This window comes from Balaenoptera ricei, chromosome 2 (genome assembly GCF_028023285.1).
Source record: "Balaenoptera ricei isolate mBalRic1 chromosome 2, mBalRic1.hap2, whole genome shotgun sequence".
Lineage (NCBI taxonomy): Eukaryota > Metazoa > Chordata > Mammalia > Artiodactyla > Balaenopteridae > Balaenoptera > Balaenoptera ricei.
Genome location: NC_082640.1, coordinates 96311009 through 96338891, shown reverse-complemented (window position 1 = coordinate 96338891; position 27883 = coordinate 96311009). Strand labels below are relative to the sequence as shown.

The window sequence follows — 27883 nt, the reverse complement described above, 5'->3', positions numbered from 1 at the left end:
GGAAAATAAGTAGTAAGAGGAATATCAAGAAAGGACTTTGAAGCAGAGAGAAGGCATTTGGGGCCTGATTTATAGCATAATCTAAAGCCCAGTAATGCCTTAAGGATACAAAGAGAAAATACACCTCATAAGGATACTACGAACAGTCTCCTTAAGCAGAGGAAAGGGACTCTGAAGTCTCCTCTTTTAGCTTAAAAATTCATGTGAATTTTTTATTCTATTTCATAATGTAGTCATGTTTGCTTTAAAGTTTTTCTACCAAATTTTTGAGCAAAATGAAGCTTCTGGAAACTGGTCCATGTTTATTCAACCGTGCAAACCTCTTGGCACACTGCTGCTGACTCCCAGGCCAGCTTGAAAAGCTTGGTTCTAAAGCACCAAAGTAACACGGCAAACACAACGAATGAGCTAATATTCATCACAGTGTGAATGTGTGTGCAAGAGGTGGGGGACAACTAACATTTATGTGCCAGGGAGGCCACAATAGCTTTTACAAGAGACTGAGAACTGGCCAAAAAAAGTTCAAGAAAAGGTAGTTACAAAAACCATTACAAAGAAGAGGCAGACCATTGCAATAATTTGACTATACGCAACAATCAATTAAGAGTTCCCTGGTGGCCTAGTGGGTTAGTATTCTGGGCTTTCACTGCCGCGGCCCGGGTTCAATCCCTGGTCAAGAAACTAAGATCCCCACAAGCTACATGGCCAGGGACGGGGAAAGAAAGTGTCTTAGGCAACAATCAATTAAGCCACTCTGTTTCCTGTTGACAAGTTCAGGGAAACAGATTATACTCATGACACTATGCAATTTAAATACTAAGAAACAAAACAAAACAAATGGTTCCATCTTTTCCATGATTAGCCTGAGTGAGAACACTCAGTTCAAGACTGATAGAGAGGCAGACGTCTTTTAAGACTGAATGAGACAATTGTAGTGATAAAGCTATTATCTAGCTGAATCCACTAGAGCAAATAGAATTGAACAGATATGCAGTGCACAAAAAAAAAAAAAAAAAAATAAGGATTAGGCTAGACTCACAGAGGTCTGTGGGAGTCTCTTAGCCAACAGGAAGTGTTTAAGTACATATAACATTTTTAAAAAGGTTAGAAAATAGATCAGGTGAAGGTCATAACATAGAAACCAAAGTCCATGACTTCACCAAAAGCTGAAGATTTCAAGAAGACCAGAATGAATAAAGGTTTTATACCATCGAGGAGATAATCAGAGATCTTAACCTGTATCAGGAGGAAGTACTACAGAAGACAGTTTGGACAGATGACCAGAGATCTTAGAATATGACACTTCTATGAATGGGAGAGACAGTTTGGAGGAGAGAGCCTATGAGATAGTTTGCTATTAGAGTTTGCTATTAGAGTTCTGTCAGTGAAGAAACACTACGAGCTGAGAGAAGCTCATTTCTTCTCATCTTCTCTGTCACACTAAAAAACCCAAGAGGAACTCAGCCAAAATAAAAAGAACTGCTATATGTTGAGGGTGTGTACAATCCTTTCTACCAGAAAAGCTGATGACCTAAGGAAAACATTAAATTAATAATATAATTTTACAAACCATGTTTTTCTCAAAATATACTAGTTACACAGAAATTCAAAAAAACACAATTATACGATGGATTGCTACTTCTCCCATTACATGGAATAAGGCAGTCCCTGTGTTGAGTTTTGTCTTTCAAAATATAATTAAATCTACATAAAACTTGTTTACATCCTGATGTTTAGCTGTTTTCAGTAAAAGTTTACTGAACAAATGAAATAATATGACTAGTTTACAGTTATTGTCCTTTCCCTCCGAGAACAAGTTTTTCCCAAAGCAGTGATTTTCAACTTCTTGCAAGGGGACATATGAACTTCTTGGAAAATCTGAATGAGCTCATGCGTCTTCTCAAAAAAAACTGCATATACTGACACCCAAGAGAAAATCATACCCACAATTTCAGAGGATTCATCAGCTCCCTGGGGCCTAGTCATGGACTGCCTTAGGAGATGCCAGGTTAAGACCCTCTTGTCACTAGCAAAACTTAACAGTGTGTGAACACCTACTCTGCTACACTGTCATACACATAGGTACACACTTGTGTGTGACTACATGAGAGCCACTCGGAACCCAGACATTAGCAAACTTATTCAAGTTCATCTGCTAAATCTCCCAGTTATTTCCTCTCTACTCTTTTTCAAGAGTTGTTGTATTCTCCTTTGTAGCCTGCTGAGTGGAGTAGAGCAGGAAAAGGCTTATCTACAAGGGAAATATTTTGCTCCTCTTCAATAACTTTGATAAAGAAAAAGAGGGCAAGGGGCACTATGTATGTATAGTTACCAGTTATTGTAAGAAAATCTAAATCAATCGTCTCTCGTGCATCTTTCTGATTACAGGTAGCCATCTCCCGAGCTCTCGGTTGATCTTTACAGCACCTCTCCAGTCAGGAATCTCAATTTGGATTCAGAGATAATATGAATTGACCTTTCATTAAAAATACTGCTGAAGATGTAGAGAATGGACTTGAGGATACAGGGAGGGGGAAGGGTAAGATGGGATGAAGCGGGAGAGTGGCATGTACATATATACACTACCAAACGTAAGATAGCTAGCTAGTGGGAAGCAGCCGCATAGCACAGGGAGATCAGCTTGGTGCTTTGTGACCACCTAGAGGGGTGGGGTAGGGAGGGTGGGAGGGAGACGCAAGAGGGAGGAGACATGGGGATATATGTATATGTATAACTGATTCACTTTGTTATAAAGCAGAAACTAACACACCACTGTAAAGCTATTATACTCCAATAAAGATGTTAAAAAAAAAAAAAAAATACTGCTGAGCCAACTGATAGCAAATTGACAGCACAAAAGGGATACCAGAAGAAACATTCCCAGAAAGGAAAAACCCTAGGCACTTTGGAATCACCACTTTGTAAAGCAGTTATACAACTATATGCAGAAGCTAACATCAGTGCTATGCTCTGCTCCATTTAAAAAAGAAAAAAGAAAAGAAAAAAGAAAAATCACTCACAGAATGCAACAGTGGAAAAGACCTTAATCAATAACTTCAACGTATGGTTCAGGGGTCTGAAGCCCAGTCAGCACAGAATTAAAACTTTGTTCTGTCTAGGGTTCTAGTCTAGGGTTCTTCTACTGAGGGGTTGGGGGAGGTGAGAAAAGAGAATGGAGCAGGCACAGGGGTTGAACACACTAGGAATTGCTCCCAGCCTGTCCCTGTGTAATTGTGCCCACGTCAGCAGAGAATGGAGAGATCCTCAACCCAGCATGGAAAAGCCACCAGACTCCACTCCTCTCGTCATGCAAGGAGGCACCACTCTCCCCGTCCAACTTTCATGCTGCTACCCAAACACAGACAAGCTTAGTAAAACCATATCTCAAATTCCATTTGTTTAAAATATTATATAAAGTAGACTTAATAATTTGTCACAGGCTTTGTCTTTCCCCACCCGTATATATCCTTCACACTGATCAAATTCACAATATTTTTCTATATAAAAAGAATAAAAAACCTTATGTAGGAAAATAAGTCTAATAAAAACATAAACACATATGAAAGTAAAATAAAATGAAATAGTATAAAATTATTATTGCCAATAACACAATCTTATATAGCTCTACCTAAATCATGGAAAAATTTAGAGTCAGCTGTATAAATAAGAAAGAACAACCCAAATCAGTGTGAATTTTAAGTGTGGTGGGATTTTCCAGACCCTCACATCTTATTATTCTTCTCTTCTTTCCTTGGGTTAAATTAATTCTGAAATTACATTGAGAAAAATGATCTCTGAAATGTTATTCATTCAACTGATTCCCTGGGGTTTTGGAGCACAAGCAAACCCACTATCTGACTCACCCTCAGCTTACAACATTTTATTCTCTTTGGGGCAAAGATAAAATAAAAACTGTGAAATACGCTCGAGTTTCATATCTAAATGATTTTAGATCAGAATCTCTTCCCTATTGATTACACTATTCTCCAAATTAACTCTTCTCCCAAGATCTAGATAATCTTTATTGACAGGTTAATAACGAAAACACTGGGAGACCCAAGAAAAGCCTTCTCCTCCTGGTTAGCTCCCAGGACAACCTCTCAAGTCCAGGCCAGCTCCCAGACACTCCTTCCTTCCAGTCCGGATTTTTCTAGGTCATATGAACAATATGCACAAATACTCGACAAATGAAGAACTAGTAATGTGAGAACTGAGAAAGTACTAACCAATCCTGTAAGAGGAAGGATTTCCAATAGTATGTCTTGAAGGCATATTCATAGATAAAAACTCTTTGGGCTTTTAAATTATACTCGTACACCTACTGCAAACATCCAGCATTTCTATATGATGAATTGCAGAATGTCAGTTATAAAAAATAACCAGCTTTACTTGTTTATAACAGTTGCTCATTTGAAATCATCCCAACCTGTTCTTTAAGTGCAGCAACTGTAGCGTCCAATTTCCTTTGCAAGGACAGCACTTGCTCTTCATACTTCTTTGTGAGGCCCGTAACAATGCTCTCGTGCTGCTCCCTCGCACGCTGAAGTGATTCCGAATGACGCAGGTCCAGCAGCTGCTGCTTCAGGCTGTCCAGAGCCATTTCAGTTGTTCTGGACTTCTTAATCATCTAGTAAATACACACAGGACACCTATGTTTACGGTATTTCGACTCTGTGCTCTCTTTATGAATTTGAACTCTAAAAATCAACCACGCTTAATTAAATGAAAGTAGAGAAGAAAGGGTCTCCCCATGGTGGCTCTAGTTCCTTAAGACTTCCCTAGCTGGGACCCACCAGGCCCATGGTTGCTGGAAACATTATTCACGGAGAAAAAAAAATCTGTAGTTGTTCGAGGACAGTGAAAGAGGATTTTGCGCAACATGATGGCAACATAGGTACCAGGCAAGGAATCTGCTGCTTCTATACTGGTCCCAGTGCTGTCTGCATCCCTCTTTGCTCCAAGTGTAGGGGGAAATCCAATTGTTAGGTCACAGAAAAATGACAGCTGTTTCTTGAGAGACTGATGAAACCTGTCAATGGTCACTTACTAAAAAGAAAGTTTTGAAAACTGTAACTGTATAGTTGTTAGGAAATAATTGTATAGCAGGTTAAATAATGGCTCCCAAAAGATGCCCATGTTCTAACCCCTGAAACCTGTGAATATGTTATGTTACATGGCAAGGGGAAATTAAGGTTGTGACTGTATTAAAGTTGCTAATCAGATGACCTTAAAATAAGGAGATTGTCCTGGATTACTAGGGTGGACCCAAGGTACACAGAAGGGTCCTTAAATGAGGAAAACCGAGGCAGAAAAGTCAGAACCAGTAACTTCTGGCTCTGGAGATGGAAATGGGTCATACACCAAGGAATGCAGGTGGCCTCTAGAAGCTGGAAAAGGCAAAAAAAAAAAAAAAAAAAAAATGTATTCTCCCCTAGAGCCTCCAGATAGCAACACAGCGCTACTGACACCTTGATTTTAGCCCAATGAGAGCCACGTCCGACTTCTGACCTTCTGCCTGTAAGGTAATAAATTTGTGCTGTTTTAAGTCACTAAGTTTTTGGTGATCTGTTAGAGCAGCAATAAAAAACTAATATACTTGGTGATTCTGTTGCTTTTTTAATTTATGCTACTTTATTTTTTATAAATGCAATTTCTAATTTAAAAAAGATTATCAAAAGATTATGTAGGTTATGACATAAAAGCAATTCAACCCTTTAATAACTACCGTTTTTCAAAAAGTTTAAAATGATGATAATCTATATTACACACAAAAATTAAAATTTCAAATGAGGCCTCTTCTTCATTCTGTTCCAGAGATTGCCTATTTATCCAAATACCACTTTAACTGCTTAAGACATTCATTCACTTGTTCAGTAAATATTGTGGACACTTTGTGCCAGGCAGGGTTCCAAGCACTTAAGGACATGATGACAAGACAGCCAAGGTCTAAAGTCCTACTACTTTCTGGTGAGAAAAGACAGACAATAACAAGTAAACAAAAGAGATAATTTCAGATATTTTTAAAATAGAGTAATAAAATACGACACAGTGAAGGGGAGTGAGAATGTGAAGCAATAGGCTACTTTAGATGTAAGGTGGATGGGAAGTCCTCTCTGTTTTTAGCTGAGAGCTTAAGGATGAGAAGAAACCAGACATGAGACAACATTCTTTAACCTTTTCCATTTAACCATCCTCAGAACGAGCCACAGATCTCATCTAAAACCAAGTCACTTTCATTTTTAACCACCAAAATGGTATTACTCTCATGAATCACCCACCACCAGGCTTGGTTACCAATGACTTGTGACTATTTCCCACAGTCAAATGGCCACCCATCTCATTAATCAAAGAATGTGCCACCCCTTTAAAGGCAAGTCTGTTGGGGTCAGAAAATTTAGGTTCTGATGCTTTGTCAGTAACTGGCTTTGTAGTCCTGGAAAAGTAATTTGACCTCTCCAAGACTTGGTTAACCATCCATAAAATGGTAAATACAATGCCTCACTAATCAAAATCCCAACAAGAATTTTTATAAAGCATGAGAAGTTGATTTGCAAGATCTAGACGAGAAAATGTGAAAAAGAGCTACTAAATATTTTAAGAATAGTAAGGGTAGCCCTTGTCTACCAAATTCCAAAACACAGCATAAAGCTATACTCATGATAGTATCAGAGCAAGAACAGAGAAACATAAGGAAAAAAAAATACACAGGTTAGGTCAGTTTCGAACACTGTACTGACCGCCTATTATGTGCCAGGCAGTGGGCTTATGGTGGGGCTACTAAGATGAGGGCCACCCATTCTTGCCTTCAAGATGTTCTAGGTCTGTTATAACAGATGTGATCATGTGGCTTGGGGAAGAAAACAGGAAAGACTTAGGAAAAGAAAACCCTTGAGCATGGGCTTGTTAATGAAATAGCAGTGCGTTGAGGAAAGGGCATTCCAGAGACAGGAGACAGCACGTACGAGTACATAAAAACAACAGACAGACTGTTGAGTTTGAGGAGAGTTTGAGAAGAGTAAGAGAAGAGAAAGGGAAGGATCAGACAGTCATCTCGACACCATACTTCACCCCACAAGTAAAGCAGGGTCATTGAAAGGCTTTAAGCAAGGGAAAGACATAACTACAACTGTACTTTAGAAAGACTACTCAGATGGCCAGATGAAAGAGTTAGGAGAAGGGGTAAAACATTACAGACTAGTTAAGAGACTTTTGCAAAAATGGTAAAATCCTGAATTAGGGACATGTAGACAGAAATGAGGAGACCCAACAGAACATAGTGGCTGACTGGACGAAGGGGAGCAGAGGAACTGAGGTCTCCCCGTCCCCCGATTTCTGGTGTATAGATGACTAGGTGGATGGGAGACCCATTCCTCCAAGGAAAGGGAAAGGAATGTAGCCTCATGGTAGAAGAAGGTGTAAACTTCAAAGTTCTAAATTCAGTCCCACAATACCAAACGTTAAGTAACTAACATTTCATTGTAAGAAACAACTGTTGGGGCTTCCCTGGTGGCGCAGTGGTTGAGAGTCCGCCTGCCAATGCAGGGGACACAGGTTCGAGCCCTGGTCTGGGAGGATCCCACATGCCGCGGAGCAACTGGGCCCGTGAGCCACAACTACTGAGCCTGCGCGTCTGGAGCCTGTGCTCCGCAACAAGAGAGGCCGCGATAGTGAGAGGCCTGCGCGCCACGATGAAGAGTGGCCCCCGCTCGCCACAACTAGAGAAAGCCCTCGCACAGAAACGAAGACCCAACACAGCCAAAAATAAATAAATAAATTTATTTAAAAAAAAAAAAAGAAACAACTGTTTACCATAAGTAATGAAGATCAAATATTTACCTGTTCTTCATTGACTTTTAATGCTTGTATTTGGGTCTCCAGTGCTTTTATTTGTGCTTCAAGCTGAATTTCTCTTTCTTTTCCATTCTGAAAGAGTTTCTGTGATTCTCGAAGGCTGAGGGCCAAACCATCCTTTTCATCTAGAGTATTTAAAAATTTTATATAAATAATATGTTACCGTAGAGGGACCCTAATTGTCACAATCTCTATCAAATATCAGATCTATATCACATAAATGTTGTAGTATTTAATTCAATTCATATAATGAACTTCACTTGATTTCGAGAAAACTAGAAAGGTTTCAAAAACGAATGGGAATGACACCAAAAAAATTTTTTTTTTTTTAAATTTTACAGAACAGGAACCACTCTCTTCAAAAGTCTTAATGTATCCCTTTGAGGACCAAAAGGTCCCCTAACAATCATTTCAGCATTTGTTACTTGAGAAGCTACATAGATATGACAAACCCCTGCTAATCAAAGAAGGAATCTCAGGACAAATTACTTTCTATACGTACTTGCAACGAACGCTTAAATTCACCTAATCTTATATTCTTACCACATACTTTATTGTAACAGTTCACAAGTTCTCACAAAATAAATTTCATGAGCATTACAGAAAGAGATCTTTTCACTATCAAGTCTGAAATGAGCTGGAGTCTGGAGTTCAGTCACAAAATTATTCTACAAAGGAAAGTTCAACACTGACCAAAACTACAGAAAGCACGAAGAGTAAGCAATTATAATTTGAAATCTGTGTTTACACTATGTGCTTCTCCCCGAGATGACTGCATTTTCTCCTTGGCACTCCCAAAGCAGTTCAGGATCACAAACTCTTACTTGGATTAAAACATTATGCTAATTTGTAGGCTCAGAAAATGTATTGCAAACTAAACACAAGTCTCTTTGGGAATTGGAGGTAAACCATATAAGGATACAACAACTTTTTAGGATGGAATGCTATCAGCATATTTAAATAATGTTCACTGATCCTGACAGAATAGAAAGAAGGGAAATAATGAGGACCTCAAAATGTACGTTCTGGAGAGAAATCCAAGGCAATGGGTCAAAAGCCCTGGATTTTTGTTTCGTGCTGACTAATTCACTCTGAGCCCCTGACCAAGTATGTCAACCTCTCTAAGCTTCTTATTTAAAATGAGGTTATTGGAAACAAGCTATCTAGCTCAACTGACCTCATACATGACAGCACCCAACAGCAGTTATCTTACCTTTGATTATCAGAAGCTGGTGATTCAGATATCTAATTTGACGTTCGCTTTCATTTAACTTTTCAACTAAATTGTCTAGTTGTCTCTCCTTTGCTTTGTTAAGAATCTGTAGTTGAATAATCTGCATATTTTCTACAGAGTCTGCTTTGGAATTAAAGACAATTTATTAGATAAAAGCATATCAAAATGTAAATTTGTGGTCATTTAGGACAACGTTTAGGACAATGTTTTTCAAACTGCAAATACAACTCATCAGAGTATCATGAAATCAATTCAGCAGATTGTGACTAGCATTTTTAATAAAAAATGTTACCAAACCAAAACTTGGGTCTGCTCACCCACACACAGTAAAGCCAATCTACTGACACCAGGTTCTGGTGAAGGAAAGTGCAGCGTTTATTGTAAGGTGCCGTACAAGAAGTCCGGGACAGCTGATGCTCAGAAAGCCCAAACACCTTGTATGGCACCTTACAATAATGCTGCACTTTCCCTCACCACAACCCGGTGTCAGTAGATTGGCTTTACTACACTTGGGCGAGCAGACCCAAGTTTTGGTTTGGTAACAAGATTATATAGAATATATCAGAGTGTATCATGTAGTAGAAATAAGTATTATTATGTGAAACTTCTGTTTCATTTACATACTATTTATATAGATAAATATTATAGACCACATCACAATGTAAAAATTGTACTTCTTACTATGGTCACTTCCAGAAAAGTTTGAAAAGTCACTAGTTTGGTGTATAACTCTGAATCGCTACCATTTTGGCTAATGAAAAATAAGTATAGGGAATTCTCTGGTGGTCCAGTGGTTATGACCCCGCGCCTTCATCTCCGAGGGCGTGGGTTCAATCCCTGGTTGGGGAACTAAGATCCCGCAAGCTGCGCAGCATGGCCAGAAAAAAAAAAAAAATGAAAAAGAAAAGGAAGTATATATCAATTGTAAAGGAACAGAGTTCCATGCTCTCATAAAATTGAAAAAATAAAAGTACATCAACTTCTATAAAACCATTTTCAAAGAAAATTTCTAGACATCCTTCTTAAACTATTTTAAGCAGGAATGAACGCGTATTTATACTGGCACAGAACTGCTAAATTAATAAATTAAAGAATAGATTAATAAAGAATATTGAGGTCTTCTTTCAGAAACAAAGTCATTTTAAGGACCACTTAAAAATCATTGGGGGAAAAAAAGAAAAGCGTGATTCGTAGGAGAAGGATAATCCTTCAACTACACAATGACAAATATTTTTCATTTCCTACAAGAACAATGCTTCTAAATGCTAACAAATAAAAACAGTCTTCTGTTTAAAAAAAGCCATGGTTAAACCCCCAAAAACTGAAGACTGAAAACTCTATTACAAGTCAAACTCCTCTTGGGCCTTAGAACAGGGCTAGTCCAGGAATAAACACAGTCTACAAGCCACTCCTCTCTTCAAACTCATTTTTTTAAACTACTGTTACTAAGAAGCTATAATCACTAAATTAGGCACTACCATTAAGTTATTTAATTAACTTCCAAATGTCAAATTTAGGCAAATGTGTAACTGACTTAAACAAAAAATAAATCAGCGTGATAAAATGCAGACTGTTAAGGAAGTGATGAAAGGTTATATATGCAAAACAACCAAGAGCTATAAATGTAACTGAACACAGCAGAACTGAAAGAGTAACGCCAAGATGTCAGGCCACTGTTGGGATACTTATTTACTCAACCCCAAAACAGTTATGCCATACACACTATCCACTTCCACAAAAATTCAGGAAAAAAAGAGGCTACCCCTCCACATTTGCTGATGACTCCCTGGGGGAAAGGGCATTGTGGCCACCTCCCCAGTAACTATCTTGTAGCCTGAGCATGAGATGGAAGTAGCACCATGAAGTTAGGGCCACTAAGTCCAGTTTTCTCGTTGGCACAGTGCCAGAAACCCAGAATATCCAATATGACTTTCCCCCGGCTTCTTAAATGTAAAACAAACAAAGAAAAAACTTGCTGTCATACTCTAGAATCACAGTGGCTCTTCAACATGTACAATAACTGGAAGTCATTTTACATGCCAGAGAGTATGATAACAAAAGTTGGACATATGAAAACACTGATTCAGGTTAGTCAGGTACAAGTTTGGTTTTGAATGTTTAGATCGCCTCAAAATTCTCTAGTAGTACTTTTCTCATTCATAGTGATACATACACTACGTGAAAGAAATTATTTTGGCAAGTGTCACATGACTAAACCTGAGATGTAAGTCTAGTTTTAATTTTGAGTATAAAGTAATTTATACCAGAGTTGCCTATTACAGTAAAACTCGAAAAACCAAAAGAAAAAATTAAGATAGTGGTTGACTTACTAAATTACATTTCTATATAACGAAAAATCTAAGATTGAAAGGAAAACTACGTTTCGCTTTCCAAATTAGATTTCAGTTAATATGAAGTTAATGAAGCCTTAACCAATTAGAATGACTAAAATATACAGCTGAGAAAATTTATTTTAATTTTTCATTAAGGAAAATTTCAAATATCTAAGAAGGCAGAGAGAAGAATACAATGAATCCCATGAACCTATCTCCTAGATTCAACGATTGTGAATTCATGGCTAGTCTTGCTTTATCTATATCCCCACCCAAACTTACCCCCAACAACATGATATTTGAAGTCAGTTCTAGACTTCATTATCAGTTTATTCATAAATACTTCAGAATATATCTCTTAAAATAGGACTCTTTAAAAAAATTCCATTATCATACTTAAAAAAAATAACAATTCTTGAACATGCTCAAAGTGCTCAAAGTTCTCCAATTGTGTGATTAAGAAATAAATATAAACTTGATACTTACTTTCATTAGCTCCTAAAAATTGCTGTTGCAGGCCTTCAAATGTGTCACTTCCTGCAATGTCCTGGGCTGGGGAGCCATTATTCTGGGCGGAAGACTGATAAGGTTTATACGTCACTTTATATGATTCCAAAGCTTGACAACTGGGACCTTGTGACATACCAAATTGCTATTACAAGATGATAAACGAAACTGACAATTAGGATTTGGTCTTTGCTTCAAAAATTATCTGAATTAAACAACTTAGTTTTGCTATAGAACTTAATTGTGGTACAATTACAAATTTTATACATACATCTTTGCTTAAAAATTGCACTTATTGTTATTTAACACTGTTCGCTGAAAGCCTGCAATTGTACTTTTGAGCATATAATGGGGCCAATTCCATAAATAACACTCAAGAATTCCAGTAAGATTGTGTATAAATATTGAAGAATGATTTAGATGATGCCAACATCGTGGAAATGCACGTATGCAATAACAAGAACGTGATACAATGCTTCGTATGTAATAAATACTCAATAACTTTTGTGGAATGAATAACATTTTATAGAGATGGAAGTAAGAGAAAATGACCACCTTAAAAGGACGAAAAAATTATCCTGTCATCAGGTGACACAGAATATCTATTGGCAAAATGAGGCATTCACTGTCATTGAGAAAGTCTAAGAAGCAGCTAACTGTATCCTAAGGCCTTGCTTCATCAAACTCTCCCAGGGAGGAAAAAAAAGTGTTTCTTTCCTCAACATTCATCCTGTCTACTGCTATATCATCACAAAACAGATATCAGCTTTGAAGTATTTGACCCAAAAATCTGTGATAAGGGGGATGAGCTAGACAATCAAGGTAACTGACTGGTGTCATCTAGGTGATTAACCGCTTTCAAACTATATCAGGATACCTGAATGTAGCTTCTCACTGGAGCATAGTAAATGGCAGAAGCCAGAAGCAGCAATAAATGGAGATGGCTATTCTTTGACAGACTTAACTTTTAATGCTTAATTGTTTCCACAAAGTCTCTATTTTAAAATTCTCATTTAAGATGATTTAATTAGACTGTAAACAGAAAACAGCATGACTAATTCAGCATGAGCCTGAATAAATGCACTCTCAGCAATATTTGTACTTAAATCTTACTGTTGCACTTACGAATATTTCTTAATCACACACACTCAGCAAATGCGTGTACACACATACACAAATTCTTGAAAGTCAAGTTCTTACAATACCTGAAAATGATTCCCCTGAGGATGAGAAAATGTGATTACATTGGTTGGCTGGCTGTTAAATTCCTGCTTCTGACCGCTGGTATATGGCCGAAAGTTTTCAGGAAGGTGATATAAATCGGTCTGTTCATATTTACTCGGAGGGCTATAACCACTACCGCCTTCATCTCCACCTCCTTCAGGATGATACCCAGGATGCTGGTCTTCAGTTCTACTTTGATCCTCTTCCCAGCCATTGCCGCTCTTCTCTCCAATATACACATCCCGAATCTCATTATAGTCCTATTAGATAACCAGAGTAAAAGAAAAGCACTAAGATCTGTTCCCACCCTCATCCAAGTCATTATCACACCAGATACTTACATTTACACTTGGAGATTTAGGCAGCACTTGACGCTCATTCCAGTTCATCGCCAATTGCTCAGAATGATGTGGTCTTGAGAAAAATCAGTACTTTAGATGAGAGCCTATCATTTATTTGGACAGAGACATCACAAAGAACCCCAAGATTTTAACGTGTTTTCCCTCCAAACTTCATCTAAAAGTTTAAGAATTAGTCTGCAATCTTACAATCATATCCATTATTATTGCCTGCAAGAGAATCTAAAGAAAAAGACATAGAATTGTGATATACAAGCGAAAGGGATTTGGGGTCCTTACCCTTCCTCTCTGCCATCCTCACTGCAGTCCGAATAGTGGAGTTCGGGGGAGGACAGGTCATCATCCAGCATATCGTGAGGAAGGTCTGTGAGTAACTGCTGCAACTGAGACAGGAAGGTCAGCGTCGATATCACATTGGCTTAAACACAAGATGCCAAACCAAAGCTGCCTTGGAACGAGTGATTTTGACTGTAGAAGTCAAAGAAGTTCCTAATTTCTCTATGTAATCAATGTCTTAAATTCCACAGGAATTACGTTCATCATTTCACTTGGGGAAAGGGAAACACATAAACATCAGGATTTATATTAGAAGGCTTTACCTTCTTCTACAAAGGTCTTAGATTCAAGTACACATACAACAGGACTTTAAAATTTCTTTAGGCAAACACAGCAAGTCATAATAATGGTACGATCACTGTATCATGTTATGGATTCTACCAGTAATCAGACCTGGAAAACTTGACAATCAGACACCCCCCGAGGGGATCTGAGTAGCCAGATGCGCTTTGCCCAGGTGATAAGAGTAGCAGTAGCAGCAGCAGCAGGTGGCCTGGAAGCCCTTAAAAGCTCCAATAATGTGATAGAAACCTCTTGGGGAGTGACTAATTAGTAGACAGCCGTCCAGTTCCAATGATGAAAAGATACACAATGGTTGGCTCTTATAAACAGTTGAGTAAAAAGAAGGCTGTAAGATTCAGGGTTTTACAGATAAAGCACTGTCAAAAGCATAACTCTAAAACTGATGTAAAAGCACATGACTTTGCTCTCCATTTTCCTAGAAAAATTACATCTCTAGCATTCTGTCTTATAACAACTAGATAAATTCACTCAAATTTCAAGATAAACTGTGATAAAGAGACAAATGAATTGTCTAATTTGTTGAACTTCAATATCTATAAATGTCTTTCTTCAAATCCCCATATAATGACTTAAAATTTGTAATAATAAGATTCAAATATTGTGTTACTAAAGAGTCAACAGACTACTTATAATGACTTCTCTTTAAAAGTTAAGCACCAGTTAGATTAGTAAGCTGACCGAGTCCCTCCACAGTGTGTAAATCAATCCCGTAAAATTATGCAATGAGTGAGTCTAAAGATATTAAATACTCTATAAAGCCCTGGAGGAAAAAAAAAAATGAGATGCTTCTTAGTCAATGGAAGGTCCCCTCCCCAATTTCTCTGCCATTAGAATAAAAGAAATGAAATGTAGCTATAAAACATATCTGGGTATTACATTTATAATCAAAAAATGTTCTTAAACAAAATGCATATGGTGAAAGTTAATTAAAAATATTCTAAGAAAGGTCTGAAAGGAATGCCCCAACTGTTAACTGAGTTTTGGTGAAGTCAAATTTGGGAATGGAAGTGGGGTCCGTGAGGTGGGGAAGGGGGACGCTTCCTCACCCACATAACATATTTCTAACATTCACTGGATTGTTTGTTTACAGGTATTCTCAGTCCATTTGGTTCTTTAAAGATGAGACAAGAGAAAAATACTCTAGCCCAATGAAAAGTTATTGTGATACTGATATTAACAACCAAGACCTTGACTTATTGATCACCTGCTCACAAAGGTAATTGAAAAATCATTTTGAGAATTAGCTGCATTAGAGTTGACCCAAAGATATAAAGGATAAGAAGCACTAAAAACAAAACAGAACATGGCAACATATCAGTATACCACATGTGGCTAAAGAGAAAGGTAACAAAATGATTTCACAAAGACACAAAATTCACTAAGAAAAAAAAAATCTATGAGATCTTTACGGAAAAAAAAGAGTATACCCACATATAACACAGGGGAAAAAACCAAAATAAATGTTTTGTACTTACATCAAGTAAGGACTCCTGTACATAAAGAATATTTTCTTCTAAACCTTCAGTGAGGTTTAAGTACATAGACTTATAATTTAGAGGAACCTTGACAGGCACATCTAAACAGTATATTTTCCCCCCTCACAGAGACAGAAAAAGCTACACAATAATTAAGCAGTTCTTGTAGCTTTCTTTGTGACACGACAAAATTAATCAAACTGGCATCAATGGAGGAAGGTTAATTTGAGCATAAGCAATGAGTTCATCAAAATGCTTCTGGATCCACAGGTAAACTTATCAACTAGCAAAATAATCCCTACTGTATTTAGTGTTTTATAGAATATTTTACACCTGTACTAACATTTTTAAATCATTTCATTCACCTTCAAAAAATTTCTCCATCAAGTTCTTTGGCATAGCTGGGCCATATTCCTTGGTTTCCATAACTTTGAGGGCAGAGAAAGGCCATTCAGGAACAAAATCCCAGCCCCCCCCAGGCTTCCATTCCTGGAATCAAAGTGTACCCTCCTCATATACACTGTCAAATAGATTTTCCTTTGGGTCATTGAACCTTGTGCCATGAAACACAAAATTACAATATCAACTTACACATGTTACAAAATAGAGAATTTTAGAAACCAAATTTTCCTCATTAAAGATCCACCAGACTACCAAATACGGATTCAAAGACAAAGATAACAATCCTTATAAATGGCAAGATTTAATTCCACTCATCACATTTGGAAGAAATACTGCTTTTTGGTTGCAAATGCAATCTTCTTGGTGGGATATTATTGAATATCAGCTGAGTTTAATAATTAAAGAGATACCTTCTCTAGAAAGAAGATAATTTGCCATTGCTAAGGCACCTATTGAAATGCATTCTAAACTATTCTATAAACTCCTCTCCCTTTACTACTTCATGTGTTTGTTCCTGAAAAATAATGAAAAAAATGAGGGCATTTTACTCAAAGAACTTCAGCAACAAAACACTTTACAGTAATCCACATAGAACATCCAAAAAGCCTAGTTTAAGGGGAATGTAAAACGGAGAACATGTAAACCTTTTGTTGGGATTTTTCGGCTTTAATTAACTAAACAGACTGTCTTCAGAGGCTATAATCCTTGATATTCATGAAAGCAAGAGTTCTCAGATTACAAACCATTCAATACATCTTCTCCCCAGAGAAGAGCAGCAAATGGAGTGGCCAACATTCATCTGCGTTTTGAACAGGTTACCCAACAAGTACACTGATGAAAAGATCCTGATATTTTAAAATATGAATTATTAAATCATGCTTTCATGGATACACACCAAGTAGAATCTTCATTTTAGCCTCACAGCCAAGTTAAAAACATCCTTGAAAAGGCCCAACATGGGACTGACAAAGGGCCAAAAAACTTGGTAGCTAGAGCTTTAGTCTATGAATTATACTATGCACGGAATTGTTTTTTAACCCATTCCATTAGTTAAAACAAATTTTACAGTGTTAGTGGGGAAGACTTTGCCTAGATTGCCACACATCTGAAAAAGAAACATGGCAACATTTACTAGACAAATACCGGCTACACTGCAGGTGACACATAATAGAACTTTAGACCTGGAATGAACACTGGAGCTCCTCCGAGCCAAACCTCTCCTTGTAAATGTGAGCACACCAAGGCCCAGAGAAGGTCAGGGGCATGCCCGTGAAAGTGAGACTTACAGTCCCACGGCCAGCACTGGAACCTGAATCTCTCCATTCCCACTCCTACCTTCTTCCACATGACATTCAGTCAGTCACTGGAAGACACGTTTCTACCTGTCTGTATACGAGCAAGCGTCAGTCTGCCAGAGAGAGTTCAGTGTTTTTGTCCCCACTGTGACAGCCCCTTTAAAATACCTATATATTATGGGAAACAGTTCAAAGGCACAATCTAGATAAAGTATAAGAAACTGCTAAAAGAAAACAGAATACGATAGGAACAAAAAAATACAATATGAACACTCAACCATTTGTTTCTTTGCTTTTCTTAGATGACGGCGAGAAAATTCCACTAAATAAGTCAAATAATATTGTACAAAATGTAAACAAATGCTAGCCTTACAACTCCCCCTAGTGGGGACAAAATATCAAAAATGTTTCCAGAAGTAACATCAAACAAGGCAGTTAAAAGTGGAAGAAAGGCTATGCAATGGAAAGCCTAACCTCTAAAATACACGATTCCAAGCTCAACTGAGCTTATTATTCTACTAGAGAAGTACGGATATAAAAACTAAGAGGGACTCAAATCACTATTCCCAGGTGCAAGTGTCTGTCTGCCATCTGCTACTCAAAACGCTTACCTTTCTACTCAAGATCATTTTCCAGGCTTCAAATAATATCGTCACTCAGTGGAGGATCATCAGCAAGTATTATCTTGATAAGCACAGATTACTAAGTACTTCTGCCCCAAACCACCAGCTCCAAAATACATACTTACATACATAATTTTACTATCTAAAGCCAAGCAATAACCCCAGAGCTACTTCTGGTGACACTGCAGAAAGTACAGGTACGTGCCAGCAAACTATGAGATCCCAAGTGATACTCAACCTTAAACTGTGGCTTTACCAGTAACTTTGAAGCTTACAGCAACTGCAATGACAACAACAACTATATGTCTGTAATATTCAATGATGAAATTGCAAAGTATAGTAACTTTAGGTGAAAAATATTTTGCAAAATCATATTGTTACATTATGAATGAGTTAATGAAAAAACTTTTCAAGTCCTCTTCTCTGGGCCAGCTTTACAAGTAAAAGTTTGCCTAGAGTACTTTGGATGAGGTCTACTTAGTAGTTGTCCTTCTTGCTACATCAGCAGTTCTCAAAGTAACGTGCTCCAAGAAGTTGTGAGGAAAATGAGTGATATGAATATTAATTACTATGATACTATATCTCCATGGTATTCTCACCCTTCCTCACCTGCACCCTAATCTGTTCTGTTTACTGTGGAGGAGATGGAGTTTCCAGTGAAACACTGGGTGAGGCTGTGGGTTATGCATTTCTTTGCTATGCCTTGGAACACAGTGGTCAAATTTTTACCAATAGACCATTTAGAACTGTAGCGATTTAGAAATGATTATAGTGCCTTACTTTTCTGCAAAATTCTTGGAGGTTTTTTCAAAATATGGGTCTATCTGTAGTGGTCTGTGGCTTGAGATTCCACTGGTCTAAATGTCCTCTGAATATTGAATCACTTTACTAAATCCTTTCCCTTTCCGAAGATTAAATGCATTCTCCATTTACTCTTCAGTGCAAACAATGGAGGGAATAGAAATGGAAAAGTCCAGATCATCACTGCAGAGCTGCTAATTAGGATGGCATGGAGGTTGGAATTTGACTATGGCTTATTCACTGACTTATGGGCAAGTGTGGACAACACCCCAGCTGATCCCAAAGCATCCAAATCGAACAGTTTGGTAAAGCATATTGTATTAGCAACTGGCCATTCACACTAGACGGTCAAAATCAGGATTATTCTGCCATTTACAGAGAGGGGATCTCACAAATCCTTAGCAGGGTAGCCTATGAGTCAGATACGGCCTGCTTGGCCAGCTCTACAGCACATCCTTGTGATGCAAGCATTCCACCTACATAAATGAATTAAATACAAAGCGATTCATTAAGTAGAGAAAGCAGTGTGTATTAGCCTACTACTAACACTCTAATCCACCTGGCAATCCCAAAGCTACCAACCAGGCAGGCATGAAAAGACCATTCTTTTCTTTAACCACTTAAGGCTGTAAACTATTCTATTATCGTAGGGTCAGGGAGATTGAGGAAGTGGAAAAGGCTTCTGGATATGAAAACGAACTTAGATGTGATCAGCCAATTTATTATTTTAACTTGCATTGACAAAATATACATACAGCTGAATTTTCATGAATAGTTCTGAATTTTATTGCTGAAACTCTCTAACATCTGACCTCACTTCTTCCCTTGTAGCAATTTTTTTAAAAAAGGTAAAAATACTTTTTACTAACATAAAACAATTTTTATTAATATGACCCATAATCATCACATTAGAGTCAAGTTAGCTAAATAGTCTTTTCTTCCACTCTGCTAGAAACACTCATTCTTAGATACTTCACCTCTTAAGAGCACCTTTTACTCTGGAAACTCCCTAACCTACCCCAGCACATAATCTACCAAGAAGTGATCCCACTGGCTATTTTCCATAGCAGCGGGCCCCAGCCCGCATTGGCACCAGGGACCGGTTTTGTGGAAGACAATTTTTCCATGGAGCAGGTGGTGGAGGGGAGTGGTTCAGGCGGTAATGTGGGTGATGGGGAGCGGCAAATGAAGCTTCACCTGCTGGCCCGCTGCTCACCTCCTGCTGTGCAGCCCGGTTCCTAACAGGCCGTGGACCAGTACCGCTCTGCAGCCTGGGGATTGGGGACCCCTGTTCTATATCATCTAGAATTTACTGCCTCCTTAACTAATACACCCTTTAAAACTTTCACCACACAACACACCTGGCAGTACGTTCTCTCTAATACCCTACCCATCTTTTCCAATGAAAAAAATCACCTGTCAGATTATTTTTTCTCCTTCTTTAAAATCTACTATAGTAACTACTTAAACTGATCCTCTCAAAAATCCCAGTAGCTAAATTCCAGAGAACTACCCAAAAGCCATCAAGGTCGTGAAAACCTCATGCTGTGAGTTCACAAAGTAACAGAAAATCCTCACCCGCCCCCCCACCCTTGCCACCAACAATTGTTGGTGAAGGCCCCTGTCAAAATCCAGAAACCCTGGAAAGGGTCACAAACTCCAGTGCCCTCAGTGACTTGGCAGAGAATTTACAAGAGTGAAGCTGGAAGGTCCAAGTGCACAAGCCCATGTCAGGGGGGCCTGGGGGGTGGGGGGAGGGACTGTGGACAGCTGGGACGGGAGAGCCATCGCACAGCTCCAGCCCACTTGCTGCCGTGTGCAAACACACACCACGTGTGGCCCAGGCTTAGGATGTTTCAAGACAGGTCAGAAACTCTGGATTACTACATGATATTTTCTAATCTTTAAATATAGACTCAATTTTTTAAAAACACTGTGCAACCAAACAATACATGTCTATGGACAAAATCCACTCAGATGCCAGTTTTCTGTCTCTACCATAACTCTACTGCCAGCCACGTGGGCAACTGACCCTATTCTTTGCTTCCTATTAATACAAATGGTCCATGGTGACTCTTAAAAAGAATTACTTTACATATTAGAAAATGGGTCATATGATGGAAGCAAACTAAGTGTGCGTTGACAGATGAATGGATAAAGATGTGATGTATGTACACAATGGAATATTCCTCAGCCATAAAAAAGAATGAAATAATGCCATTTGCAACAACATGGATGGACATAGAGATTATCATACTAAGTGAAGTAAGTCAGACAGAGAAAAACAAATATCATATAACATCACTTATATGTGGAATCTAGAAAAATGATACAAAGGAATTTATTTACAAAACACAAATAGACTCATGGACATAGAAAGCAAACTTATGGGAGGAGGAACCAAGATGGCAGAGTAGAAGGATGTGCTCTCACTCCCTCTTGAGAGAACACCAGAACCACAACTAGCTGCTGGACAATCATCAACAGGAAGACACTGAAACTCACCAAAAAAAGATATCCCACATCCAAAGACAAAGGAGAAGCCACAATGAGACGGTAGGAGGGGTGCAATCACAGTAAAATCAAATCCCATAACTGGTGGGTGGGTGACTCACAGACTGGCGAACACTTATACCACAGAAGTCCACCCACTGGAGTGAAGGTTCTGAGCCCCACGTCAGGCTTCCCAACCTGGGGGTCCGGCAACGGGAGGAGGAATTCCTAGAGAATCAGACTTTGAAGCCTAGTGGGAATTGACTGCAGGACTTCGACAGGACTGGGGAAAACAGACTCTACTCTTGGAGGGCACACACAAAGTAGTGTGTGCATCCGGACCTAGGGGAAGGAGCAGTGACCCCGGGGGAGACTGAACCAGACCTACCTGCTAGTGTTGGAGGCTCTCCTGCAGAGGCAGGGGGTGGCTCTGTTTCACCATGGGGACAAGGACACTGGCAGCAGAAGTTCTGGGAAGTACTCCTTGGCGTGAGCCCTCCCAGAGTCTGTCATTAGCCCCACCAAAGAGCCCAGGTAGGCTCCAGTGTTGGGTTGCCTCAGGCCAAACAACCAACAAGGAGGGAATCCAGCCCCACCCATCAACAGTCAAGTGGATTAATGTCTTACTGAGCTCTGCCCACCAGAGCAATAGTCAGCTCTACCCACCACCAGTCCCTCCCATCAAGCCTCTTAGATAGCCTCATCCACCAGAGGGCAGACAGCAGAAGCAAGAACTACAATCCTGTAGCCTGTGGAACAAAAACCACATTCACAGAAAGATAGACAAGATGAAAAGGCAGAGGGCTATGTACCAGATGAAGGAACAAGATAAAACCCCAGAAAAACAACTAAATGAAGTGGAGATAGGCAACCTTCCAGAAAAAGAATTCAGAATAATGATAGTGAAGATGATCCAGGACCTCAGAAAAAGAAAGGAGGCAAAGATCGAGAAGATGCAAGAAATGTTTAACAAAGACCTAGAAGAATTAAAGAACAAACAAGCAGAAATGAACAATACAATAACTGAAATGAAAACTACACTAGAAGGAATCAAGAGCAGAATAACTGAGGCAGAAGAACGGATAAGTGACCTGGAAGACAGAATGGTGGAATTCACGGCTGTGGAACAGACTAAAGAAAAAAGAATGAAAAGAAATGAAGACGGCTTAAGAGACCTCTGGGACAACATTAAACGCAACAACATTCGCATTATAGGGGTCCCAGAAGGAGAAGAGAGAGAGAAAGGACCCAAGAAAATATTTGAAGAGATTATAGTCGAAAACTTCCCTAACATGGGAAAGGAAATAGCCACCCAAGTCCAGGAAGCGCAGAGAGTCCCATACAGGATAAAACCAAGGAGAAACACGCCGAGACACACAGTAAATAAATTGGCAAAAATTAAAGACAAAGAAAAATTATTGAAAGCAGCAAGGGAAAAACAACAAATAACATACAAGGGAACTCCCATAAGGTTAACAGCTGATCTCTCAGCAGAAACTCTACAAGCCAGAAGGGAGTGGCACGATATAATTAAAGTGATGAAAGGGAAGAAACTACAAACAAGATTACTCTACCCGGCAAGGATCTCATTCAGATTCAATGGAGAAATCAAAAGCTTTACAGACAAGCAAAAGCTAAGAGAATTCAGCACCACCAAACCAGCTCTACAACAAATGCTAAAGGAACTTCACTAAGTGGGAAACACAAGAGAAAAAAAGGACCTACAAAAACAAACCCAAAACAATTAAGAAAATGGTCACAGGAACATACATATCAATAATTACCTTAAAGGTGAATGGATTAAATGCTCCAACCAAAAGACACAGGCTTGCTGAATGGATACAAAAACAAGACCCATACATATGCTGTCTACAAGAGACCCACTTCAGACCTAGGGACACATACAGACTGAAAGTGAGGGGATGCAAAAAGATATTCCATGCAAATGGAAATCAAAAGAAAGCTGGAGTAGCTATACTCATATCAGATAAAATAGACTTTAAAACAAAGAATATTACAAGAGACAAGGAAGAACACTACATAATGATCAAGGGATCAATCCAAGAAGAAGATATAACAATTATAAATATATATGCACCCAACATAGGAGCACCTCAATACATAAGGCAACTGCTAACAGCTATAAAAGAGGAAATCGGCAGTAACACAATAATAGTGGGGGACTTTAACACCTCACTTACAGCAATGGACAGATCAACCAAAGTGAAAATACATAAGGAAACAGAAGCTTTAAATGACCAGATAGATTTAATTGATATTTATAGGACATTCCATCCAAAAACAGCAGATTACACTTTCTTCTCAAGTGCGCACAGAACATTCTCCAGGATAGATCACATCTTGGGTCACAAATCAAGCCTCAGTAAATTTAAGAAAATTGAAATCATATCAAGCATCTTTTCTGACCACAACGCTATGAGATTAGAAATCAATTACAGGGAAAAACACGTAAAAAACACAAACACATGCAGGCTAAACAATACGTTACTAAATAACCAAGAGATCACTGAAGAAATCAAAGAGGAAATCAAAAAATACCTAGAGACAAATGACAATGAAAACACGACGACCCAAAACCTATGGGATGCAGTAAAAGCAGTTCTAAGAGGGAAGTTTATAGCTATACAAGCCTACCTCAAGAAACAAGAACCATCTCAAGTAAACAATCTAACCTTACACCTAAAGAAACTAGAGAAAGGAGAACAAACAAAACCCAAAGTTAGCAGAAAGAAAGAAATCATAAAGATCAGAGAAGAAATAAATGAAATAGAAACAAAGAAAACAATAGCAAAGATCAATAAAACTAAAAGCTGGGTCTTTGAGAAGATAAACAAAATTGATAAACCATTAGCCAGACTCATCAAGAAAAAGAGGACTCAAATCAATAAAATGAGAAATGAAAGAGGAGAAATTACAACAGACACTGCAGAAATACAAAGCATCCTAAGAGACTACTACAAGCAACTCTATGCCAATAAAATGGACAACCTGGAAGAAATGGACAAATTCTTAGAAAGGTATAACCTTCCAAGACTGAATCAGGAAGAAACAGAAATTATGAACAGACCAATCACAAGTAATGAAATTGAAACTCTGATTAAAAATATTCCAACAAACAAAAGTCCAGGACCAGATGGCTTCACAGGTGAATTCTATCAAACATTTAGAGAAGAGCTAACACCCATCCTTCTCAAACTCTCCCAAATAATTGCAGAGGAAGGAACACTCCCAAACTCATTCTATGAGGCCACCATCACCCTGATACCAAAACCAAACAAAGATACTTCAAAAAAAGAAAATTACAGACCAATATCACTGATGAATATAGATGCAAAAATCCTCAACAAAATACTAGCAAACAGAATCCAACAACACATTAAAAGGATCATACACCATGATCAAGTGGGATTTATCCCAGGGATGCAAGGATTCTTCAATATACGCAAATCAATCAATGTGATAAACCATATTAACAAATTGAAGAATAAAAACCATATGATTATCTCAATAGATGCAGAAAAAGCTTTTGACAAAATTCAACACCCATTTATGATAAAAACTCTCCAGAAAGTGGGCATAGAGGGAACCTACCTCAACATAATAAAGGCCATATACGACAAACCCACAACAAACATCATTCTCAATGATGAAAAACTGAAAGCATTTCCTCTAAGATCAGGAACGAGACAAGGATGTCCGCTCTCACCACTATTATTTAACATAGTTTTGGAAGTCCTAGCCACGGCAATCAGAGAAGAAGAAGAAATAAAAGGAATCCACATCGGAAAAGAAGAAGTAAAGCTGTCACTGTTCACAAATGACATGATACTATACATACAGAATCCTAAAGATGCTACCAGAAAACTACTAGAGCTAATCAATGAATTTGGTAAAGTTACAGGATACAAAATTAATGCACAGAAATCTCTTGTATTCCTATACAGTAATGATGAAAAATCTGAAAGAGAAATTATGGAAACACTTCCATTTACCATTGTAACAAAAAGAATAAAATACCTAGGAATAAACCTACCTAGGGAGACAAAAGACCTGTATGCAGAAAAGTATAAGACACTGATGAAAGCAATTAAAGATGATACCAACAGATGGAGAGATATACCATGTTCTTGGATTGAAAGAATCAATACTGTGAAAATGACTATACTACCCAAAGCAATCTACAGATTCAATGCAATCCCTATCAAATTACCAATGGCATTTTTATGGAAGTAGAACAAATCATCTTAAAATTTGTATGGAGACACAAAGATCCCGAATAGCAAAAGCAGTCTTGAGGGAAAAAAACGGAGCTGAAGGAATCAGACTCCCTGTCTTCAGACTATACTACAAAGCTACAGTAATCAAGACAATATGGTACTGGCTCAAAAACAGAAACATAGATCAATGGAATAAGATAGAAAGCCCAGAGATAAACCCACGCACTTATGGTCAACTAATCTATGACAAAGGAGGCAAAGATATACAATGGAGAAAAGACAGTCTCTTCAATAAGTGGTGCTGGGAAAACTGGACAGCTACATGGAAAAGAATGAAAATATAACACTCCCTAACACCATACACAAAAATAAACTCAAAATGGATTGGAGACCTAAATGTGAGACCAGACACTATAAAACTCTTAGAGGAAAACATAGGAAGAACACTCTTTGACATAAATCACAGCAAGATCTTTTTTGATCCACCTTCTAAAGTAATGAAAATAAAAACAAAAATAAACAAATGGGACCTAATGAAACCTCAAAGCTTTTGCACAGCAAAGGAAACCATAAACAAGACGAAAAGACAACCCTCAGAATGGGAGAAAATATTTGCAAACGAATCAACGGACAAAGGATTAATCTCCAAAATATATAAACAGCTCATGCAGCTCAATATTGAAGAAACAAACAACCCAATCCAAAAATGGGTAGAAGACCTAAATAGACATTTCTCCAAAGAAGACATACAGATGGCCAAGAAGCACATGAAAAGCTGCTCAACATCACTAATTATTAGAGAAATGCAAATCAAAACTACAATGAGGTATCACCTCACACCAGTTAGAATGGGCATGATCAGAAAATGTACAAACAACAAATGCTGGAGAGGGTGTGGAGAAAAGGGAACTCTCTCGCACTGTTGGTGGGAATGTAAATTGATACAGCCACTATGGAGAACAGTATGGAGGTTCCTTAAAAAACTAAAAATAGAATTACCATATGCTCCAGCAATCCCACTACTGGGCATATACCCAGAGAAAACCATATTTCAAAAAGACACAGGCACCCCAATGTTCATTGCAGCACTATTTACAATAGCCAGGTCATGGAAGCAACCTAAATGCCCATCGACAGATGAATGGATAAAGAAGTTGTGGTACATATATACAATATATGTATATAAGGGCTGAATATTACTCAGCCCTAAAAAGGAATGAAATTGAGTCATTTGTTGAGATGTGCAGGGATCTAGAGACTGTCATACAGAGTGAAGTAAGTCAGAAAGAGAAAAACAAATATCGTATATTAACGCATGTATGTGGAACCTAGAATAATGGTACAGATGAACCGGTTTGCAGGGCAGAAGTTGAGACACAGATGTAGAGAACAAACATATGGACACCAAGGGAGGAAAACCGCAGTGGGCTGGGGATGGTGGTGTGCTGAATTGGGCGATTGGGATTGACATGTATACACTGATGTGTATAAAATTGATGACTAATAAGAACCTGCAGTATAAAAAAACAAACAAACAAGAAAAACAACTAATACTAAACTTTCTTTGGGTTATTTGTATGGAAATATGTTAATATAAATGTTTCAGACATTACATGAAACTCCTAAAAATCTTATATGTTCTGGTATAATGTTATAAGTCATAATTCTAGTTATTACTTTAAAATGTATATCTCAGAAATAACTATTTCTTTGTCAATTGCATTATTATGAACTTTCATCAAATCTTTAACCATCGTCATTTTTAAGTCTTTTGTCATTTACAGACAGTTCTGGGTGTACTCTGATGCTTTTGCAAAAATGTTCCTATAAAAGGGTTTCATCTTCAAGGAATTCATGGAAAAGACTCTGACAAGTACAGGTTTCTGGTAACTGACTATACTGCTGAACTGAATGAACAAGCATTTTCAGAACTCTAATGGAAAACTGATGAACTCATAAAAGTGCTAACAAAAGATCAAGATGAAAAAAAAAATTAATTACATGGGACTGAGTGAACTGATGAGGATGATTATAATTTTTGTGACTTCCTGTTTGAATAAAAAAAAAAAATTCCACAAGGACTCAGAGGCAAAAAATATACAAATCAATTTTCACTGCAAAGTAAAGGAGCTGTTACAGTGGAGGATTACTGGACTGAATGTCAATATTATGACATAGTATGAGTGTGTTTTGTGTTTTGTAATTGCAATCATTGTTGCTTTTGTTGTGGTCATCCATTTACAATGCTTGTTGTCAGTCTATTTATCTTTTGTAAAAGTAAAATACAGTGTGTGTGTGTGTGTGTGTGTGTGTGTAAAAAAAAAAAAAAGAAGTCACCCAGAATTGGCCTAAAAATAGAAAAGAAAGAAAAGAAAGAAAGAAAGAAAGAAAACAAACTTATGGTTACCA

The 27883-nt window shown here is 38.0% G+C and overlaps 1 protein-coding gene across 1 annotated transcript in view; it reads right to left on the bottom strand.

The window, feature by feature from the left end:
* The window catches only part of CEP152 (centrosomal protein 152), a 96103-nt gene that overhangs the window by 60249 nt on the left and 7971 nt on the right, over positions 1-27883 (bottom strand). The window contains exons 3-9 of the mRNA XM_059915550.1: positions 13788-13891; positions 13491-13563; positions 13131-13409; positions 11905-12070; positions 9065-9205; positions 7837-7976; positions 4427-4627 (exon numbers count right to left, since the gene is read on the bottom strand). Of these exons, the coding sequence (XP_059771533.1) occupies positions 4427-4627; positions 7837-7976; positions 9065-9205; positions 11905-12070; positions 13131-13409; positions 13491-13563; positions 13788-13891 (1104 nt within the window). The remainder of the gene's footprint in view (positions 1-4426; positions 4628-7836; positions 7977-9064; positions 9206-11904; positions 12071-13130; positions 13410-13490; positions 13564-13787; positions 13892-27883) is intronic.